The sequence below is a fragment of the Hylaeus volcanicus genome, chromosome 2 (genome assembly GCF_026283585.1).
Source record: "Hylaeus volcanicus isolate JK05 chromosome 2, UHH_iyHylVolc1.0_haploid, whole genome shotgun sequence".
NCBI lineage: Eukaryota > Metazoa > Arthropoda > Insecta > Hymenoptera > Colletidae > Hylaeus > Hylaeus volcanicus.
Window position 1 is genome coordinate 13321968 of NC_071977.1, and position 23456 is coordinate 13345423.

Here is a 23456-nt window from a genome sequence, read left to right on the forward strand (position 1 = left end):
ATAATTTAAATTTAGATTAGATAATGTTAAGGATGATAAATCTATTCTTTGCAGGCATTCGTTATTGCTTACACGTCAGATTTCATTCCACGAAGCGTGTACGCGATCGTTTATTCGCCAACGAAAGATCTGGTCGGCTACATCGACAGTTCTCTATCGGAATTCAACACGTCGGATTATCAGGAAGATATGAAGAGCGACATAGACGGAGAACATCCGGAAACGTGTCAATACAGAGGATACAGAAACGGGCCAGACCATCCGACCGATCCGTACGGACTTAGTCCTCAATATTGGCATGTCTTCGCAGCGCGATTAGCGTTCGTCGTCGTTTTCGAGCATATTGTGAGTTTTAGAATTCCGTAAACTTTTCTTTCAACGTAGTTAAATATATTTACGAATTACAATTTTTATTTACTCCTGAACTCGACTACTTAAAAAAAAAATAAGTCATGAATTGACGATTGCAATAGGAATACGTCTGTAAATATTAAATAAAATGATACAATTAAAAATATATCGAAGAAACAAAGAGTAACAATATGTTAGATAAAATGTTCTAAAGAATAAAGAATTTTGTATGATGTTAATCGTAAAGGATTTTCTAAAAGTGACTCTAGAATATTCGTATTTAATAAAACATAAGTGGTATGGAATATGTTTGATTTTTTGTTTGTTTTGTTAACGACAACTAGTCCTGCTACAAGACTATGTATCTTTTAGGAATTTGCATGGAGAGTAGATTTATTTTAGTTTATAACTGATTTAAAATAATGAAGTTTAGATATGTAAATTCATATGTATGTGTTTATAACGTAAAGATGTATTCAAATTTACGCGCGTTTTTTAAGGAACAAAATAAGTTGCGCCATCTATTAGTTAAGCGCTCAAGTTTGTCGTGGAATAGTTTCTCTCTATTGTGGCTAGATGGCGCCACTAATAACTTTTGGCAAATTAGATGTAAAAATTTAATTTAAAAGAGCTAATATTGATAGATCCATTCCTTAATAGTAACAATTCCTCAATTTAATCTCGTTTTCCACATAAATAATTATATATTATACATAAAACTATATACTTACATTTATCGACATGGTAAAAAAACTATTCCACAACAAACTTGAGGATTTTTCTCCTAGATGACGATACTATATTCTATTCCGTAAAAATGAGCGCGTAAATTTGAATTAATGTTTACATTCTTTTATATTCAATTTGTAAATTCTTTTAAGATTTTTATTATTATGGACATTAAATTTTTGTATCAATGCTCAGGTGTTTGCCCTAACTGGAATAATGAGTTACGTGATACCAGCAGTGCCTCATTCTTTATCTACTCAACTACAACGAGAGCGATTACTTGCTCAGGAGGCAAAGTACGAGAAAGGTTTGAAAGGAAGAGAAGATGAAGATGACATCCTGTCGATGCTCAGAGAAGCCGGAAGTATTGGTAGAACCGGAGGTGGAGGCAGGGGTAGCTGGGCGAGACGTTTCAGCAAATTAAGCGATGGTTTGGATGCTCACGTCGACTTAGGTTCTAGAGTTAACAGAAACAGCGATGGTTCAACTGTATGGGAAGTTACATAATTTATACCTAATTATTCCAGATTTAACAGTCACATTCCATTCTTGACAAGTCCACTTAACATTTTCGAAACATTAATTATTCATGAAATGACTTCTGTGATTATGTACTTTATACCATTATGGCCACTATAGATTACAACTTCAAAAGAAGCAAATATACTGTAAGGCTGTTGAAGTCATGATAGCATAGTAAAGTATATAATTACTATGACTTCTTAAATGTCTTGTTGCATACTCTGTACTTATACTAATATTAAAATATCTAGTACAAATTTTAAATATGTACGAATCAATAATTGTGATATTTCAGAAACATGTGTAACATAATGCTTATTTGAGTAAGCCACAGTGGAATTAAAGTAATTTAAATTAGGTAATAAATGCCAAATGTACTTTGAAGTTTATTTAAGTAGTATACAGTTTCTGTACATGATAACTACTTACAAAGATGTTAACAATTTAAAGCATACAATCGGTACTGTGTGAGTGATTCATGACACAAACAGTAACAGTATTAACTTAGAGTAAGCTTCTCTTACAATGTTTAAAGCATGTAATTTATTTTATAAAGAAAAGTTTTATGTAAATTGTTCATAGATAAAAATGTTATTGATGTAGCTGTAAATAGTGTTGGTTGAAGTTTGCTGTTCCTAACTGTTGGATCTCTTAGCTCTTAAATATTAATTAATATATGAAGAAATTTGAGCTTTGCATTTCAATCAATAATTGTATGTTCATCTAGTGTTGTATTTTTTGTTAAGTAATTTTCTATTATTAAAGGTTTTGCTATATATATGTAAAAAGAACATGTTATACCAAGAAATATTACATCAAATATATTTCAATATCAATAACATGATCTAGACATCAAAAATAACTATTTATTTATTAAACTCAGTATATTAAGCATTCAGATATTATAATGAATCTCGTTAATTATTGGAAATGTGATAAATGTATAAAAGTCATTAATTTAGTTTTTCAATATATTAAGTATAGAATTGCATTGTATTGTCATTTTATGTCATACCAACTGTGTGAATGTTTTTAGATTAATAGACATTTAATATCTTGTATAAATACACGTATTACATAAAAATACCAATAGATACTTTGTTAAAAAAATGAAAGTGTTACTGATATTTTTATTATTTTTCAAATATTAAAAATATACATTCCAATTCTTTTAGTTTTCTTTTTTCTTAAAGCAAAAATTCTAATACATGGGAAAGGGTGAAAAATTTTCTTAAATTTACACAATATACTCTTTATTGTACATAATTTCAATATTTCATTTTCCGTCTTACGCTTGACATTATTACAATAATTACTATAGAATATATTTATAATAATATACATGTACATATTTACTTCTTTGCTATTGATTCAATTTATATGTATAATTCTATATGTATATTGGCCTATGATTCATTCCATACTGCACTTTCTTGCATCTTCTGCTTCCTTTTAAAATCTAAAAGTGTATCACAGTTGTGTTGAGGGATAGACAGGGATTTTAAAGAAAAGGAGACCTTTCAGGCGACCGAAATCGATACATAGCCCATTCAGTCAGATCTCTTCGGACCTCGTGGCCACCAAATTTTTTTATCCATAATTTGGCAAATAGCTGCGATGAAATGTATTCTACATTCCTCATTTGTAAAAGTGTTTTTTATCCTACCATAAAACAGACTTATGTCATCATTAAAAATAAACTGTTGTATACGTTAAAAGTCAAATTATAAAAAAACAATTTTGATCATGTGCGACTTGAAAAATGAGGAAGAACTTCGTATACGTTATTTTAGTTTTCTATAAGTTACATGCGAGTAATTTGTAACAGTCTGTTGTGTTATAAGACACACACTCGTAATATTATTGCTTTTGCATTAAAGTTGCGTTGATAATTTTAGGAAATCTCGCAGAATAAAATATCATTACGTTATTACCTTCCACGACTCAGTACTTTCACCAACAATACGTTAGATGTGATTTACAAAATTTATCAGATAAATGCTCTTTTTCCATTTTACCCGTAAACGTAGTAAAACGGCTGTGCACCATGCAGCGACATAGGAGACTCAAATGTGTAAATTCATCAAACAAATCTTTGTTCATTGCGTCAACTTATAAAAATATTTTACGCATTTGAACAACAAATGTTAACGTACCGCTTTTTAGGCGTTCTGTACAAATTTCTTTAGATATCTTTCGAGATAAATAGTTTGAAACAAGTTATTCAATTGCATATGATGTAAGGCCTTATATCTACTATATATTCACGTCATAAAAAAATGTCTAAAAATATACTATATGTGTTAAAACATTCTATATTCTTTCGAAAAATAAATTTTCAATAAAAGTAGAGTCACACGTATTAAAAGAGAAATTGTAAACAGGAATGTAACAGCATCTCATCACACACGGGCCGTGCCTCGAGAACGTTTTTATTACATTTTGTGTATTAATATATTTACTGATTATGCGTGTTTCAAGTGTCGGCTAATAAATTGCAGTAAATATATTAACATGAAGACTCGGAGAAATCCGTCAAAAAAATCGTTTTCTCTTGTGAAAAAACAAACAAACAAACAATAACACAGCAGCGTAAATTTACATTGTCAGCCCTATTGGACAATTATAACAGTCGATTCGACTAATCCTCCTGAGTGGACTAAATCTCGATTTCCAAAAGACGTGTTTTAATTTAGGTTAGAGGTAGGAAGATGTAACACTTAACTAGGTCCAGGAGGAGCATTGAAATTAAACATGGTGGTAGGTGGACGTCCCGGTAATGGTTTTGGTGGTAATCGTGGCGTTACCGATCCTGAAATACAATGCTCAATGAAAATAAAAAATAGAAACATGTGAATTTTATTTAAATTTAAACGCATTGAAATGTATACCATTAGGTTGCGTAGGTGGTAGTTTTGTAGAACTGGGCCCGTTGAAAGACATGTGTCTCCGTGGATGAACGGTGTTCGAACACGTGCTTTCCAACGTGGAATACCGCCTTGCAAGCAGCGACGAGGTACTTGGATTCAACGTAGGAAGTCGAGGCGGTAAAGTTACTGGGGGAAAGTCTCTTCGGGGCGGTAATGGTGGCGGAGACGTGCCATCTCTTGGGGGAAGTATTGGCGCGTTTGGAGCTTGTCTTGCCTGTGCATCCAATTATAAATAGCATTTCACAGGTTACGCAGAGTTAAAATTGTATAAACACATGTATCAAGATCTAATTTCGTATTTATATCTAAAACACTGATATAGAGTATGGTAAAACTCACTTGTTGCGGTGACTCGCTTATGGAACTCTCCCGTTTTCTATGAGATCTAGGTGGCAAAGGTGGCGGAGGTTGACTGGAAGGTACGTGGCTGGGAGATGGCGGAGGTGGCATCGCGGCACCAGGGCTTCCACCCGACGATGGCATACCAGTCAGAACTCCCATTACACCGATTGTACCGGAATTGAAACCGAAGTGACTATGTTGATGGTGATGATGCGGGATAGGTAAATGACCAGGAGATACCAATTGAGGACTGCTACCCGGTGAGCTGATTGGAAGTCCCGACATGGTAAGAGGACCTGGTGAACCTGGAGGTGGACCTGTACCTGTATTAACAGTAAAGTGCATCTACTATCCTATGCAAGCACATTCCGCAACGAAATAAAACTTTTCTGTTTATTCGTCCACGAAAGTAAAAGTTTAAGAAAAAGCGGCCCACTATTTCTATTAGTTCTGTTGGAACAAGCTTCGAGTATCGAGCTCTAGACCCCTTAAAGCTCGAACCACAAGCCTTATATATATATATGTCATTAATTTCTATACAATTTGACATTGTTAAACACGTACCACCCAATAAGACAGGCGCAAAGACACTGTGGTCACCTATGTGAGAAACTGTGATGTGTGAGGCGTGCGGAGGAGTTTCCGGTAGTTCTGGGGGAGGTGCTTCCGGTGGAGGATCGTGTAACCTTACACTGGAGGCTACAGCTTGCAATGGAGCTGGTAACTTGCCGCTTAAACTTCTAGCTTTAATGCCCGGCGATTTTAAGTTCAAGTCTGGCCATTTACGGGGCTGTAAAGATAAGAAACAGCAAATAATACAATCTAATTATGTTCTATAATCTGTGATAATTCAAGTACAACTTACGACTCTGGGTGGTTGTCTACACCCCCTCGGTTCTACTTCTAAGCTTTTATTGTACAAATAATTGCTTATATCTGCGTCTTTCATATTAGGATCGAAGGGTGACAAGTTCTCAATGAAGTGTCTTATCCTAGGCTCCACTGAAAGACAATACGGTTGATTTTGATACTGTTGAATTTCACCGGTTATTTCCGCTACTTTCCGCCGCTTGCTAAAGTTTATAAGTTCCGGACTTCCTGGTAGATAATCCGGGTTCCCTTCCTCAATGTGCAGAATATTGGTCAGGTACATACCTAAAAGGGGAAGTAATCGGTAACGGTTGTTTCAGCACTTCGTTTTTTTTTATTACTTACCAAAGAATGGTACACATGGTGGATTTATGGATCGTAATTTTTCTTGATATTTTCGGAAGTGACCATTATTCAGTTCTCGTGCTTCTTCGAGGGCTTTTTCCAATCGTGCCGGTATTTGCTGTAAATATAATCAAATTTATAATTCACTTTGCTTCAATTAATTGAAAATGTATAAAATAATATTATGGAACGTACTTGAAAAGTGAACTTTAATCTAAATACAGATGCAGATCCCATAGCGCTAACAATTGCTAGTACACCATTAAAGTTATTAAGATCTTGAAACACCATCATAATTTCGATTGCACGTGACACAATCGCTACGCGTTCTTCTAGATTTTCAGCTTCCACTATTGTTTTTTCAAGCCATCGAGTGAACTATAAATAAAACAATGATAACTATTTTTTTTATTTAATACACTATATCAAATACAGGTTTGGTTAAACCTTGGAATATAACTTACGTTTGTCGTGTGCTTTATCATTTTTAGTAAGTTTGGAGATGATTTTTCTTTATCTTTCTTAGTCCATACTGACCCTACGAGTTCAGAAGGTTTTACAGTTCTGTTCAATTCGAACTCTAAGAGAGTTAATTGTCTTGCTAGTTCAATTGGATGTAACTGCAATTTATAAGAAATTATTTATTTAATTATCTTCACGACGTAAGTAATATTAATTGAATTCATAAATCTTACGGTTAGTATTCCCCATTCTTCTTCAGGAACTTTTAGGTGCCACTCGATAGGTGGTGGAGATCGTTCGAAGCTAAAAGTTATAGGTCGTTGTTCCGAGGGTTCACATTTTCTCTGTACAATTTTTATTACTGAATCCACCCATTTTCTCATTGACTTTCCGCTTACAGTGTCTAGAAATAATTGTAACCTTTCCAAAAGATTTCTATCACGTTCAAAATCATAAAAATGGTGATCGACCTAATTCGAATAAGATGTAAATAAATATTAAAAAGTTTAGGTGTCAGGATATTTAAAATTAAAAAATATTAAAACATTACGAACCCAGTGCCTCAAAACATTTAAAACTCTGAATTGCACAGGTTGACAAAATTCTTTTCTATATCTCTTCCAATCTTCCCTTGCAGTTGTTTTACAACCAGGTTTTTCCTCGTCACCATAAACTAATGAAGGATCTGGTATGTCAAATCGTTCGATTAACAAAGTCAATAGTTCCTGAGGTGAGCAAAAACTCCTAAGAAACAAAATATAATCAAATGTTTAAAAATATAATCGAAATTCAGTTTTCAATAGGCAAATACCGAGTACATGAACTCACGAACCTATAAGTAGTAAGGAATGTTCGTACAAAAGCTGGGTCAGCATATATATGATAAGTTAATCTCTCTACCAATTTAATCAAAGTTGCACCCTTAATTAATGGAACACCTCCGTTTTCTCTGGCCTCCAAAACAATATTCTCCGGGCCATCCTGATCGGTAAATTTATATAAATGTGGTGGAGGTAATCTTAATGGATGCTTTCTTTCTTCGTCCAAAAGTATACTGTCCAAAGTTCTTTCTAACATACTCTTTGTATTCAACATTACAAGATCCGCCATCCAGCTATTTTTATCTTCGACGGATTTGGCAACAAGAATAACATTAGGGTGGTCCCTTGGTGCAATTTCAAAGGCATTTTTTAATTCTGAAAAAATAATCACATTTATTTACACGAACGATTTGAATCTTTTTAATCTTAAAAATTCGGTTTTAACGTACCCTCGGTATCCTCCCTATCAATAATATCAACTTTTCTAATAAAAAATCTTTCCTTTAATCGCAGTTCACCTTGGTGCGGCGGATGACCCACCACACCAACCGCTGCCACGGTAACGCTAACTCGTTTGCCACCACTGGGTTTACAAAGGACTAATAAACCATCGAAAAGAAGAGCCTTCCGCTCCGTTAATCTTCTTCCGTTACTCACTTTTCCCAACATATCCTCTACACAAGGTGAACAATATAACAATGTAATATTTATCACACTTATCAAGCTATAATATCAAGATTAGATGTAGCTAAGATCTATCATTTTTCATACCTCGTATAAATTCGTTACAACATTGTCCAACGTCTCGTTGATCCCAACCGTCAACAGTTTTTTCTAATTCGCTAGTTTTCTCTAATGCCGCTTGCCTTCTTGCTCTACTCTGCATTCGCAGGCCTGTATCTTTTTTTGGAAGACTCGCCATAGATTGTACCAGTTCCATCTGCAGTGGTCTTAAAAGACCTTGTACTTGTTCCAAAGTTTCACTATCTTCTATATTTGGTGTACGTTTGTGTAATACCTGTATAAAGTGACATCGAATTGCTGAATTAATAGACGTTCATTGATTAAAATAATATGTATACATAAATGTATCGAAAGAGTACCTTTATATAGTCAAAGTACAAAAAACAATGCCATATCGGTTGTAGTAAAAGTTTTGGCAAATAATATTTGACAGCTTCTTTAAATCCTTGTCCTGCTGCGCGTAATGCCGTGCTGGCTTCAGGTCTCGATAATAAATTTGTTAAAACTTCTCGACTAGCTGGACCGTTAATGTCTTTTGCATACCTAATGTTATGATTACAATTAAGTTATATTTGAGGAGAAACATGTATATCTATATAATTATTTAACAGTTTTGTACTTTATATAAACATCAAATTCTGCTGCTTCTGCAAGCTCTTCAAAACAGGAGCCAACCGTAGGCGTTTGTTTTTCCTCTGTAATTTCCATTATGTCTTCTAAACTACCAAGTAATGTTACAGTAACTTCATAAATATCCATTATATTACTGAAAAGTGTTTCCAGTTCAGTTCTATCTTGCGTTAACTTTGCAATTTCTTCCCGAAATACCTATTTTGATAACAAAATAATTTTATGAAATTATTTAATAATATGTTTCGTTAAGTTTAATAATTACCCCACCTTAATGATCATATGTAGATCACGCAAATAGTGACGTTCGTCGTGTATGAGATCCCGGACAGATTCTTCGTAAGTCTGAGAAACAACTGCACCTAAACCACTTTGTGGACCTTCTGCGTAGTCATCTTGATAAAACAAGTCCATTAATACCTGTTAATAAATTATTAATTAAAAATACTCTTTTATTTGCGAATTAAAAAATAAATATACCATTATGATTTTGAGAACTTTATTGTTACAAACATATAACTACAAGATTTTTGAAAGTGATATGTTACCATATCTGCACACATTGCAACTCTTATGTCTTCGCAAGATATTTCTACATGGCGTATATTCTTGACATAGTTTCCAGCTAGCTGAAAAGAAAATGACCTTAAACATAATTCCTGTCAGAAAATTTTGATGTATTCATAGTAACTTTTACTAACCTTTAAAATATCTGCAGAGATATATTCCAAGACTCCTACCACAAAAAGACTAACTTGTAAATCAATTTTCTGCTGTAATACTTCCTGTAAATACAGCAATATAGAATTATGTTATCCCTCAATAAATATGTAGAAAATGTGCATATAATAAAATCAGTTAACTGTAATTACTTTTTGTAGTAGTTGATGAATTTTATCAACTGGAAGAACTAGCGGTGATTTCTTTTTTCCTTTTTCCAAGGCATCCCTTGCGTCTCGAAGTGCCCATCTATCGATGGGAGTAGGAAACGTACGTCTTACTCTTTCTTCCACATCCTGAGGTGTATGCGGAGGAGGATGACCGCAAAGCATACCCAATAGCCTTAAGATCAAACTCTCAACATAGTCTAAGGCATCTTGTCGTGCTTCAAGACTAGGATGTACTTGCTCCAGTACCTATTTAGTATTAATTGTTACTTAAAATATGACAACTATTGTTACAAGGAAAGACAAACTGAATATTCTATTTCTATATTAAAAACACAATCTATTGTTTAAGGAAGTATTATAATAGATAAAGATTATTACTCAACAACAAGCAATTCAGACAGATCTATCGCATTTTGTGTACTGCATAACCATTTAATTATTTTTTACTTTATCTATTTTCTTATTACATGTATTGTACACCATTTGTATGAATGGTTTTCATAATAACGAAGAAAAACAAAATACTTACTTCATTTGAAAAATTGTTGAATTAATTATAAAGAAAAATAGAATTCAAATACAGGTAAGGATTGATGATAAGGAGCAATACAAATAGGAATTGGTATTTGTTAGAAATTTAATTTCAGTGTTTGATCATGTATCACAAATTTTGTTACATATAGAGTGACATGTAGTTTTGTCATTCGCACAATAAATTTCATAGTTATTTAAAAGATACACACAGTGAGCATTAAAGGTATTTATTCAGAATGTAAGTTTAGGAGAAACTATGTACAGCTTTGTTTATAAACAACTTTTATAACACAAACAATTTATCTATGTATTGAAAATGGATAGAGTAACAAGTTTGAAAAAAAATAAAGATATTTATAAGAATATTCAGAAGAATTTAAGAATTTATAGAAATAAATAATATGTAAAAAATATTTGTACAGCTCTTACTTATTAATAATAGAAGAATATTAACAAGACATTATTGGCTAGGATCCACTGTTTCAACAGAAAGGACTGCTTTTGTCTAGCGTTTAATTTGGATCATTCGATTCTAAGAAAGATTCAAGTTGTAAGACCAAGAAGGAATCCCACAAATATTAATTTGATATATGATTTTCTCTAACGTTTAAAAAACCAGCAATTGTATAGACAATTGTATAGACATTAGGTAAATGTCTCTGCCACTTACTAAATTCTCTTACATACTTCTACAAAAGATACCAGTATCAGTTTTTTTTTTTTAAATATCAAATTTTTCTAGATGTTTCAAGATATACATACAAATAGTTTCTGTAACAAAAGTTTATTAACAAAGGGCCTGTACAAAGTGTTTCTTCTGAAATTGCTCGCTGTACGAATACTTTTTAAATTCACTGTACGTGTGTTGTTGCACGCGCATCGTACGACAATGACAATGTACGATATATCGGTGAAAAGCCAGATCGATGCCATCGGGAGATGTTAGGTGGAACAGGACCTCGTGGAAATTCGTTAGGAAAGTATTAACCCGAAGTGGAAGATACCTTGCGCAGGGAGTTGACAAACACTCCCTTCCACTTGGCGGCGTTCTCCTCTTTCTGAAAGTCGTAGCCTGACGGCTCGCCCACCACTGACGCCGTCGACGAAAACATCTCAATGCTCTGGTACGAGGTATCACGCACCCGAGAGAATAACGCGCACTAGCTAGAGAACAGGCTCCGGAGAGTTCCCGATATTTACAATGACCATTTCGTCGGGAATCACAAAAACTTGACAGAGACGTCTGTCTGTCCGTCAGTCCGTTTTTCTTGCAGACATCTCTATGTAATGCGACGGCTAAGCCACTCGGTTGTATTCCTTCGATATCCTAGCACCTCTAACACTTATTATTCTTGGAAGCATTTCCGAGACCAACTCGAGAGTCCCCGAGTTATGCCGTTTGTGCATTTTACACGCCCTTTTACTCGAATTTTTGTCAGAACCCAGTGCTAACACCACTACTATCAAAGGATACCATTGCGCGACTCGCATCGATCGATAACTGCGATAGTATCATCGCGGCGAGATATTCGCGAGCTTCGAGATATCTCGCGGGCCAAACTATCGATCGATCCTCTCGAGAGGTTTTTCAAAATTTCTTTCATTGAAAATCACTATTACACGACAACTCCTAATGCATTCTACAACAACGACAACTACAATCACTCGACTTATTTATTTAACGTGAACGAAAGTTTTGAAAATCATATTGTCAGATGTTTGTATCTATTTTTCATTCAATTCATCAAATTATTTATTTATCACATCATGATATTTTTCTTGGCACTTCCTTATTTAATATTCAGGAATCTGTTACCTAATTTCTGTAATGTAATTGTATAATTTATCATTTTGGACGCTGGACAAATAATATAGCGCCTCTATCGGGAAAACACCCAAATTTGTCCTCGAATAGTTTCTCTTTTCACTACTAGATGGTGCCATTAACTAATTTTAATAAAAAAGTAGTTTAAATGCGCATATGTTTATGTGGTAAGCAATCATCTCATTCTAAAATTACTATCTTGTAAATTGAAATTGTTATAGAACTGAATTTTTTTTTTAACTTTAGTTAATGGTACCATCTAGCAGCTAAAAGAGGAACTATTCGCGGACAAACTTGGGCGTTTTCTCGATAGAGGCGCTGACCAAACTCCGAAAATAGTTCAGGTTTTCGTCACTAGAGGCTCTAAATGTTCGAATTTTAGTTCTAGCTTCACCGCTAGATGGCGATACCATAGTTTCTCACAAAATTGACGATATATAACGAACAACCTGACACTCTTGCTAAAGAAGCAACCTATCAAGATGTAAACCAACTAGAAAAAATATCCTTCAACGATTTAAACAGCATCTGGAAAAGACAGATGTGGGAGGACACCCACAACCACATACAAACCGAAGCCAATCTCAAAAGAACACTATACTTTAACACATACTATGAAAACAAACAAAAACCATGGTATCATAATAAAAAATTATCCAGGTACATTATCTCTTAACTAGTACAACCTAGCAGCATCTTTAGCGAGAGTAGGAATCAAAAACAGCAGTGAATGCCAATGTGAGGCAGACTACCAAGATTTGAATCAAATTCTTTGGGACTCCCCGCTCTACACAGACAGTCGTATAAAAATGCTAAGCCAACTTCAGAAACTGGGATACCCATCGCTTCAAAAAATAGAAGCAATTCTGCAGAGCAACAACACCAACATAATAAAAATTGTATCAGCATTTCTACAAATCAATGGAATCAACATTTAAACACCATCAACACCTTCAGAAGTGCCTTATACGACTCATAAGACTGAATCATATGACATATATTTTAAACAATTTATTTTTATATTATTATTGTACATATTTCTTGTTATACTTTTACCTAACTAAGCGTCACTTGACTGTGTATTAGACATTGAGCTCTATCCTAACTGGAGTGTGAACTGCGAGAGAGAAGCCGGTCCGAGAGAGATGCAAGATGAATGATTCCGGTGGTACTATCCTATAGCAAATTTATGTGTGGAGGGAGAACAGACTCCTCTTTGTTTGAATTTCGCGGCACTAAGAATTATTTACAGATTAATTATGTACAGATTTGAACTTTATTTCCTTTTTATTTATATATAAAACGATAGAAACATTAATAATAATGACATAATAATGAAATAGTATACATAATTTACATACCATAATTTAGATCATACAAATATATACAATTTGGTATAGAGCTAAATTTTATTATTTCTCACAATTCAATTTATATTGTATTTGTCCAATTTTATGCGGAAAAGAATCTGAAAAGAGAATTATTACAGCTTTGTAATGCTTTAGGTCTACAATGCTCGGGTAGATTGTGTTACGGCGTACGTTTGTTCCCCCTCTACAAATAAATTTGCTATAGGATAATACCGGAACCACCCATTTTGCATTTCTCTTGGACCTCCGTCGCCTCTACTTCTTCCTACAGGAGTTCACACTCCAGTTAGGATAGAGCTCAATGATTAGACATGTATACTATATTAAGCTTTAAGGTTATGTACTCTGTAAATTCTCTGTACGTGTAATATTAGTGTATATGGACCCGAGAAGGGTCGAAGCGCTTATCAATAAAAAAAAAAAGATATTTTTTATCAATGACAAAAAAAATTGACAATATTTATCCTTTTTCGGTATAGTATAATAGATCGATCAGTATTATGTTTCATTTGAAAGAAAATTACAGATCCGTAGGGTTAATTAATATTTAAGACCGAATAAGTACATTACATTACATTGACAATATTTTTTTCATTTTCTTTTTAATAATTTATATAAGTTACATACTAAAAATAATCGTGTTTAGAAAATGATTTGTGATACGTATTTTTTCAATCGAGCTTTATGTTCTCTATCAGTAATTATGACATTTTTATACTGTAGCTCTTTATTAAGTGTAGGAATCAACTGACTTTTAAACGATTTGCAGTTTGACAACGTATACTTTATTGTCTGACTTTTACAACTGTCTCGACCGAACCGAACTCCGAATTATTATAAATAACAAATCACACCGCGTAACCACGCAACCGTTACATTCACGTATACACTCACACGCTTACCCTCGTATTATATATCACACTCCTACATAACTATTATTTTTACTTTAGTAATGAATTCCGAAGAGGTTTTTTTTTTTTAAATAATCCATTTATTAAATGTAAGAAGTTCCATTGTTACTTTATACATCATTATCGTTGATAATTCATTAATATAACTATTTATTGTTCCTATATTATTTGTTCATCATCCAATAACGGTAAATTAGACAATTACACTAAGGAAATTAGGTAAGAGGTTCCTGGATATTAAATTAGGAAGCGCCAAGAAAAATATCATGATGTGATAAATAAATAATTTATTTGATGAATTTGATGAGAAATAGATACAAATATCTGACAATATAATTTTCAGAACTTTCGTTCGCGTTAAATAAATAAGTCGAGTGATTGTAGTTGTCGTTGTTGTAGAATGCATTAGGAGTTGTCGTGTAATAGTGATTTTCATTGAAACACTTAATTCACGATCCGTCGATAGTTTCGTGTGAGGAACTGGTACACCGAACGAGATTCCTTTTTTTCTTCTTCATTCCAGGGTCCATCCTTTTTTGATTTATAGTGTACCTCATTTGGCAAATAAAATTAACGTCCATGTCTTCTATACTGCCCCAAAGCTTCAACTGTAAACACAAATGAGTAACATTATGTTAATTAAGTGTCTACAAAGATTTCTTTGCAAGAGAAAAAGACTTAAAGAGACTTCGTGCATCGTCCTCGAACGCTTCGCGTGCCACCGGCGTGTCTTAATCAGTCTCGTCGTCGGCGAATTATTTCCGATGTGAATCAATGTAATTGCGACACAACCGAGATAAGACGGCTGGAGTAACTTTATTTTCGTCTTACATCACTTACACGCTTCTCCTTGGTGTACGCGTGCGCGTCGCTAATTTCGAGCTTTTTTTTTATTACGATCTTATCGGTCTCGAAGGACAAATTAGAAGAAAGAAGAAGAAATGATGAATCGAAACTCTTGGCATCGTTCGCTGTGGGTTTTTTTCGATGAAAAATGAAAAAAAAATAGAGATAGAAGGAAAAATGACAGAGTAAAACGAAACTCTCGGAAACGGATAAGCGCCACGGCGCAGTTCGCCAAGATTTTTTCGATGATCGATCGGATATCTCTTGACGCAGCAATTTGCAACCAAGTACGCGCGCTGATAGGACATTGAACGCGTCATCAAAGTCGGTGCACGTGATCAACAACGAAAAAGTTCTGTCTGTTTTTATTTTATCCTGTTACCGAAACGCTCGAGAAATATCTGCGTATCTTCTGGTTGAGTATCGGAAAAGTGGTGTGCTCGGGGAAATCCTCAGTTTCGCGAGCGCGTATTTTATTTATTTTTTAGAGGTCGGTTGTTACAATCGAGTCGTCTTTAGAATTCGAAAGATTGCGATATGAACGGGAATATAATTATTTTAATTACATGTATTGAAAAATAATTTAATGTGATAGAGAACACAAGATTCAATTGTGGCAAAAAGAAAAGGATTCGACCAGATCATATTACTTCCACCTTCTTATTTTTTATTTGTTAATATTAAATGACTATATTCTTGTCTTTTTTTTATGGAAAACTCAAATAGAGAGATACGAATAAACCTCTGTTTTCCTCCTTACTTTAATAGAATGTTCATCTAGTCTTGGACATGCAATATCCAATTTGGATTTGAAAGTCCAAACGAATATGCATTCTTTCAAGGAAGAAATTTAAATTAATTTAACGTGATGATTTAAATCAAATTAAATTGAATTGAATTGCAAAATTCGAATTTGACGAAAGTTGAATTTCACTATCATCGAGCTGTACACTATGAACACCCAACAATTTGAATTTCTAGCGTTTAGTATCTGGTGCATGTAGTCTTACAGTTGCAAGATTCGATAAACGTATGGTAATTAAAGTGACGTATAATTTAAGTTTGCATACCTAACAACAGGATAAGCCGCGTTTCCTTTGTAGCCGAGTTGTCCCGAGAGTCGGAAGAGTTTTCGCAGATTCTTCATGTTCATATCGAACACGGAACGTTTCCTGCGGCCACTGAAGCATAAAGTAAGCGACAGTTAGAGAACAAGTGCCTAAAATGTAAATGCATTTAATATCGATATTGACGATTACGTTTTTAATTTATTTCATTGACATAATTATTAACAGTTTGTAAATAGTATTATTTCACAGTACTCTAATCATGATTTTAGACTCTACAATGCGTTGAAAATGCAAATAAGTAATTGAATACATTGTTGAAAATTGTATAAACACAATCAAAGGTAATATAACAGTATTGAGTAAATCAACAGGTATCGTGAGACTTACTAAAAAATGAAAAATATTTAAATGCTTAAAAAAAAATGCTTTATTTCGTCATATTATAATGTAGCCTTGAAGTAATACCTAAAATTTTTAGTATCATTCAAGACAATGATGGTTGAAACGACGAGTGGAGCATTTACTTCATCGTTTTGAAATAAATAATCAATTTCGACACTCACATTTTCGATATGTCCAACTGTCGGCCACTCCTCATCACTGTGGGGTGTAATTTTCCAGTCATTTTTGAGAGGGCCATCAGAGTCTCTAATTCTGCTCGCCTTTGATCCGATAATCGTTTCTGCCGCCTGCATTTGCGACACAAATTTTATTATAAATAATACTTACTTCTATTTCATTCTACAAACTGTGATAAAGAAAGTCATAAGTAGACTGTGGATTTTATGCATTCGTGCAAAATGTACATAATATATGTAAAATATACTCTATTAATTGGTATAATAATATTAACGTTTTGTTTCACATAAGTGCATATAACTTATGGTTACGTATTCGCGTGTATCATAAATACTTAAAATCCGTAGTTGAGTAAAATTACTCACTCATTAACCACTCCTAATAATTCTTCGTTCATTTTCCCTGCTAAATCATCTTCTCCTGTTCTCGCGAAATTCAACACAGCATCGTGAGCGCCAATTTGATTCTCATTCGTGAATCTGTTGAAAGAAAAAATAAAACTGCATTTAATAATTTATGTAGAAAGAATTCCTATAAAATTATTGTCTGATACGATGGAGAATGATTTTAAATTAGAATAATACAGTTACGAAAATAGCTTAGAAATTAGAGTTAAGTAAAAAGTTACATTCAGCCAGCAGCCAGCTAGTTTGTAAACTTTAAAAGTTTAAAGCTCGTAACTCTCAGATTGATTAGTATCAACTTTCATCTAACAGTTTTTTAATATCAATCTATAAAATCAGTTTTAGCTGATTTGATTGATATTTAGCAATAAAAAATTAATTTGAAGTAGCTTCTAACTTTTTATCTCAAGGTTGAATGTTTTCTTGGTATCAAGCACCCAACGATTAGGAAAATGCAAATTGTCGTTGGATATTAAAATTTTCAATTAATTGATATAAGCAAAAAACAGATCCTTTCCGATAAAAAACTAATCAAACAGGAAGAGGTCACTCAAAAGATCAAATCAAAATGTGTACAAACCTTCCGTAGCCAGGGCGAGCAGAAACGATCGTGGACAGATAAAATAGTGTGAACAGCGATACGATTTTGATCCAGGACTTCATGTTTGCGTAAGCACACGTGAGTTTTACGGTCGAAAATAAAAAATAGAAAAATCAAAACCGAAATAAACTCTTGAAACTTTCTTGGGTTTCGGAAGTAGATATCACAAGAAGTTGTCTTCGTGTCGTTCTACTTGGAACTGTAAGTCAACACGGCCTGGTACGCGTATATATTCGTCTCGGAGGAACATCCTCCCCACTTAAAAGCCTAACTGACGTTGCTTCTACACCCTCTTTCGTGATATCGCTGGCAGCACGTTTCGTTTTTTAATGCACGAGAGCATGAGTTCGATAAATTCGTCTATCGTATCGTAATTTAATTCTCTGAATTGCCGATTCTATCGTTGACGCAACGGAGGCGCATCGACCTGGCCACTCGACCATGGGACAATAATTAATTAGTTGGTTCGAAGGGGGAAGAACTTCCTAGAACGGTTCGAAGAAAGGTGAATGTTTTGTTTGGGAATTTTATGTGGACGAACGGAACGTTTTCTGGTAATAAGTTTTGAACTATTCGAAAGAACGTTCAAAACTATTTTGAATTAGCCTAGTTCTTTTTATATGTGAGAAACGTATAAGGTGCAGATTTGGACCGTTGCAAAATTATTTTTTCGCAAATATGGCTCGACAGCATTAACTACAACGCAGTAGCTTTGTTAATTTAAGATATCTTTAAATACAAAAATTGCGACACATGCATTAAGAAACGTTCTTTCGAATACCCTGAAACAGATAATGTTCCGTTTGTCACCAAAAAATTCACAAATATGCACCTTTCTTGGGACCGTGCTAGGTACTCCTTTAAGTTTCCCTCATTAATTGCTCTCTGCGATAGGAGAGCAAACGTGCAAAAGTGTATTCGTGGCCAGGAATTCAACAGTTTCATCGATTGACGAAAGAACGTTCCGATATGATAGCTGTGGCAAATGATTGTCGTATCACGCTTTTTTCTTAAACTTTTCTTTACAGTGGGTGTGTTCAGCGCTCACTTTCGCAATTCGCTATCCTCTGTGACGAAGCAAGGGTGTTATTACGAGTAATGCACAATACGCAGAGTGTATTTTTATTGAAGTGACGACACGTTTGTAGTAACGAATATTTTAACTGTTAAGAAAAATAAAATGGATATTGCTTTATTTAGTTTTATTAAAATTTGCTACTTTTATTTGTACAGGAAAATATGCAGCCCTCGTGCTAATATTTTCTTACCAGTTCGTTCATTTTTTTAATTAATTTAATCAAGTTCTCATATGTTGTCACGTCTACAGTGGGTGTAGAAAGTATCCGTACACCGATCAATTTCCAAAAAAACTATGTAAAATTGTAATTTATCAACTTAATTTTTATAAACAATGACATTCTACATATTCTCGGAAAAATCTCTAGAATAGATAGATTACAAAAAAAAAATAGCTATTTATGTAAGTTACGAAATTAACAAAAAGAAAAACAATTAATCGATAGAAATATTGAAACAATAAGTATTCGCACAACTGTTTAATTTTTAAAACTTCAGTAAAAAAAAAGAAATTTACATTAATTTACAAGTATATAATATTTCCTTCGTGGGATTTCTTTTTGATTTTAAAATTATTGCAACTATTGTAAGTGTTAAATTAACTAAATTATTAATTAGAAGTTAATAAGAAGTGGGATCTTTTTCCATTCCTCTATTAGAACCATTTTTAAAAGTAGTTTACTGGAAATTTGATGTTTTCTAATTCTTACGGAGCAATAAACTAATGTGTTTACGTTACAAACTCTACTGTAAATGGTACGTCATAAGAATCGTACAAATACTTATTGCTTCTATACTTTTTCCTACTTTTCGCATTTTTTTGTTAATTTCACAAATTATATAAACTAGTAAATGTTGTTTGGACTATATCTACCTTAGATACTTCCGATAATATGTAAAATATCATTGATTACAAAAAAAGAAGTTAATAAACTACAATTTCACACAAAAGTGTTTTGGGAAATTGATCGGTGTACGAATACATTCTACACCCACTGTAAATGTGTATATAAACACATGCATGTATGTAGAATTCGTTCGAAAGTTGAATAACATCAATTCCCCATGCATAGAAATCATCTTAACAAATTTGATGTGTTTTTGACATACCATTCTTAAGGTACAAAGCCAATTTTCTCGTATTTTCAATTTCAAAATCATAATGTCTGAGACAGTTTAATTTTGAATTCTCTGACATGACATTTTTGAAATTTATTGAAATGACCAACTTCTTCAAATAGAGTAGGGTTGTTAAAATTTAATTGTAATAGTGTAAATGAAAATGAAGTTGGGTGATCCTTCCGTATCAGGTTTGCATTCTGAGCTCTGACTGCTGCAAATTGGTCGAACCGATATAAAACGGAGATACGTTGAATACATCGAAGCTTCGAATACGTTCATTTTGTTATTGACGTGCCCGATCAAGGTCGTACTTAAAAAAATTTTCTATACATTCATATAGAAACCACCATTATCGCCGAATACGTGTTCTAATTATAAGCATTATCTCTTTCCCATTCATTTTTTTTTGTCTCCATCGGGTCAAAAGTTTACTCTTCCGTTCTTCTTTGTGTTTCTATCTGAAATTCGCTATCGTTCGATGCGAGGAATGTGCAAAATTATTTTAAGACTCGTAAGAATCGTGTGTTTACGATTCCTCGGTGTTACAACAACACGTAAGTATCTCCCTTTCGCACCAATAAGTAACAAATACATTCGAAGCTGTAAGCAGCTGCAACACTCGATCATTTACTTGTCCTATTTACTCACTCGTCATTTTATCTCCGTTAATTCAACTCCATTTAACCAACAAACGTTACTTCTATTAAATTTACACTTGATCAATCTTAAAAGTGTACTCTACTGATTTAATCGCCACCAGGAAGTACATAGTCCCAGGGAACTAATTTACAATTATATGCCTAACGATACTGGAAAGTCCTCTCGATAGATTCCACAAATCTGGTGTAAGATTGAGAAATGCAATGTCCAAGTAAAATAATTTACTATCGTGATAAAAATAATTATCGTCTAATTGAACGTATCAGATTTCGTACTCCAAGCTTCGACGATGCTAAATTTAACAGTGGTGTGTTACATTCAAATTATTTCGGTTATTTATAAATATTGGAACTTCTTATCTAGTAATTTGCAATCACTACACTTGGGTGTGTCCATAATTTTTTTTTGTAATTTCGCTCATTCCTTAAACTCGTACCACGCACATCCTCCGTGTATCCTTGCGTCATGCTTAATTCCCTTTATCTGCGTGGACGAAGATAGCATGAATGATGAAATCCGCAACATAATTACGTTAAAAATTCGCGAATCGCTATCGAAATGTCATTAAAAATAATAAAAAACAAACTAACAGGAAGGAAGTAATATCAAGACTAGTAAGTAAGCATTTTCGTTCTGTTCGCATGTTGATCGATAAAATATTACGCCAATCATGAAAGTGTCGAAGCAATTTAGTAGTTACTGCGTATTCATTGTTAGTCAAGGAAGAAAAAGGTTTATAGAATTTGATGAGATTTGTTATAGATATACACCTGGAGTCGTTTATCAGAAAATCACAAAATTTGATGTTATGGCTTCTATATATGAGGCTTTGATTACACTGTCCAACACGATTTTTTTTCCGCGATATCCACTAGGTAATTCGTATAGGGTTCCTCGTCCTAAATACGAATCTGAAAGTGAAATTGCTCCATCACCCTTAGTTTTCGAGAAATACGAAATTTTGTAAAAACGGTCGATTTTTAGAGAAAACGTAGTACTACTTGAAAACTACGAACGCTAGAAAGTTCTATTTAGTCTTAAAAGATAGAGGAGTGTTTTCTGAATATGAAGACATATTCTTTTAGAATTATCTGCTCCTTTGAATGCCTGTAAATGAACACCGAATTTTAAAAAGGTGATGATGCGTGAATTTTTCACGAAATACTTTTATATTTTAATGAAGAGTTTTTCACCTAGGTCGATTTTACACTACGTTATCGGATTCTGCAAACATTTCTGAAGAGAAAACCACCCGCGGCAAATGTTGGAACGGTTTCTAATCCATACGGTTTGACAAAACGTCAACTCGGAACGCATGAACGGTGTTTTGCCGCTGCACAGCCATTGCTCACTATGTTTCGGTCAGTCACGGCCGTCGCTACGGGATTCGCCTAATCGGTGCCACGCGCTATCGGTTTTTGTATTACATTTTTAATATTTCATTTATACTGCAACTCAACAAAACGGAGACAATTGTCCACTGTTTAAATTTTAATCACTAATTTCCCGTTTTTGTATCTTTAATTATTCAACTTTTGCTAATTTGGTATTGAGCAAACTTTATTTAAATCTAAATTGAATTATTTAACAATTAATTCAATCTATAATTGTATATTTTGTTGTTAATTTTTAATGAAAACTGCTGCTACCTATAAAAAATCTCTCTTTAGAGCAGAGTTTACCCCCCAAACACTATCTTAAATAACAAAAGATGAAAGTATCGAAAAGTAGAAACATTAAGCTTTAAAATGGTTTCCTATTCGTCAATGTGGGGCGAATTTTAACGAAGTTACGAGAATTTGATGGTTATTATTCAAGCACGTGGCGACGATTGTGCAGAACGCATGACGACGGCCCTGATTCACCGATATAGAGCGAGCGAAGCCTGCGCGTCGGCAAACAGAATTCGTGCGTCCTAAATTAATATTTTCTGAATCTGTACGAACTAGAAAACGTTCCAACATTTGCCGCGGGTGGTTTTCTCTTCAGAAATGTTTGCAGAATCCTATAATGCATAGTAAATTCGACCTAAACGAATAACTTTTCATAAAAATACAAAAGTATTTCGTGAAAAGTACTCGCGTCGGCAACTTTTTGAACTTCGGTGTTCATTTACAGGCATGCGAAAGAGCAGATAATTCTAAAGGAATATGTCTTCACATTTAGAAAACACTCCTCTATCTTTTAAGACTAAATAGAACTTTCTAGCGTTCGTAGTTTTCAAGTAGTATTACGTTTTTTCTAAAAATCGACCGTATTTACAAAATCGCGGATTTCTCGAAAACTAAGTGTGATGGAGCAATTTCACTTTCAGATTCGTATTTAGGACGAGGAACCGTATAAGAATCACCTAGTGTATATCGCGGAATCTAAAAAAAGTTTAAATTTGTTGGACAGTGTTACAAAAATAAGAGATGAATGAGGAGGTAAGATGGTGCAAACATAGGGGATAGCTCTTAGGAGCAAATTGATAAAAGGGTATGCAAGTACTGTATTCTATAAAGAATAGTAACAAAGTTTCACCAAGTTATAATATTTTATTAGTGGTAGAGCAAATATTGTAGAAGAAAGTAAAGTAGTCTCAACACTGTTAAAAAAATAAACCAAGCAGCCGTATTCCCTAGTAGTCTCACCATTTTTGTTTAGAATTTTTATTATTAAGAATGAGAATATTCAATCTAGACTAACGCATGGCTACTAAGCTCCTTTTACTTCGTGTAATCGATCAATTTGTGTCCAGAGAGGCTCACTTATCACATTCCCTGATAATTAAGCATATTCCCAAAAGCATCGAATTTGGTTCGAATCGTTCGATTACTTT

At 33.7% G+C, this 23456-nt stretch overlaps 3 protein-coding genes across 4 annotated transcripts in view; 1 reads left to right on the plus strand and 2 right to left on the minus strand.

The window, feature by feature from the left end:
* The window catches only part of LOC128885125 (anoctamin-4), a 19873-nt gene extending 16338 nt beyond the window's left edge, over positions 1 to 3535 (plus strand). For both annotated transcript variants that reach the window (XM_054138954.1, XM_054138955.1), the window contains exons 15-16: positions 55 to 345; positions 1276 to 3535. In XM_054138954.1, coding sequence (XP_053994929.1) covers positions 55 to 345; positions 1276 to 1587 — 603 coding nt within the window. In that variant the 3' untranslated portion in view covers positions 1588 to 3535. The remainder of the gene's footprint in view (positions 1 to 54; positions 346 to 1275) is intronic.
* Positions 3091 to 11666, minus strand: LOC128885124 (protein son of sevenless). Its single transcript, XM_054138953.1, has 20 exons — positions 11175 to 11666; positions 9619 to 9882; positions 9448 to 9531; positions 9295 to 9375; positions 9017 to 9166; positions 8736 to 8944; positions 8476 to 8659; positions 8144 to 8390; positions 7822 to 8046; positions 7384 to 7747; positions 7106 to 7295; positions 6785 to 7021; positions 6554 to 6709; positions 6285 to 6467; positions 6090 to 6207; positions 5740 to 6029; positions 5439 to 5664; positions 4872 to 5197; positions 4494 to 4746; positions 3091 to 4414 (listed from the first exon to the last, which is right to left on the minus strand). The coding sequence occupies exons 1-20, from the start codon at positions 11280 to 11282 to the stop codon at positions 4323 to 4325; spliced, it is 3987 nt and encodes a 1328-aa protein (XP_053994928.1). The 5' UTR covers positions 11283 to 11666; the 3' UTR covers positions 3091 to 4322.
* Positions 11667 to 14546: 2880 nt separating this feature from the next.
* LOC128884866 (uncharacterized) lies at positions 14547 to 17994 on the minus strand. The gene is made up of 5 exons (XM_054138525.1): positions 17756 to 17994; positions 17137 to 17250; positions 16756 to 16881; positions 16193 to 16303; positions 14547 to 14884 (listed from the first exon to the last, which is right to left on the minus strand). Exons 1-5 carry the CDS (start codon positions 17836 to 17838, stop codon positions 14881 to 14883), a joined length of 438 nt encoding a protein of 145 aa, XP_053994500.1. The 5' UTR covers positions 17839 to 17994; the 3' UTR covers positions 14547 to 14880.
* Positions 17995 to 23456: the final 5462 nt, after the last annotated feature.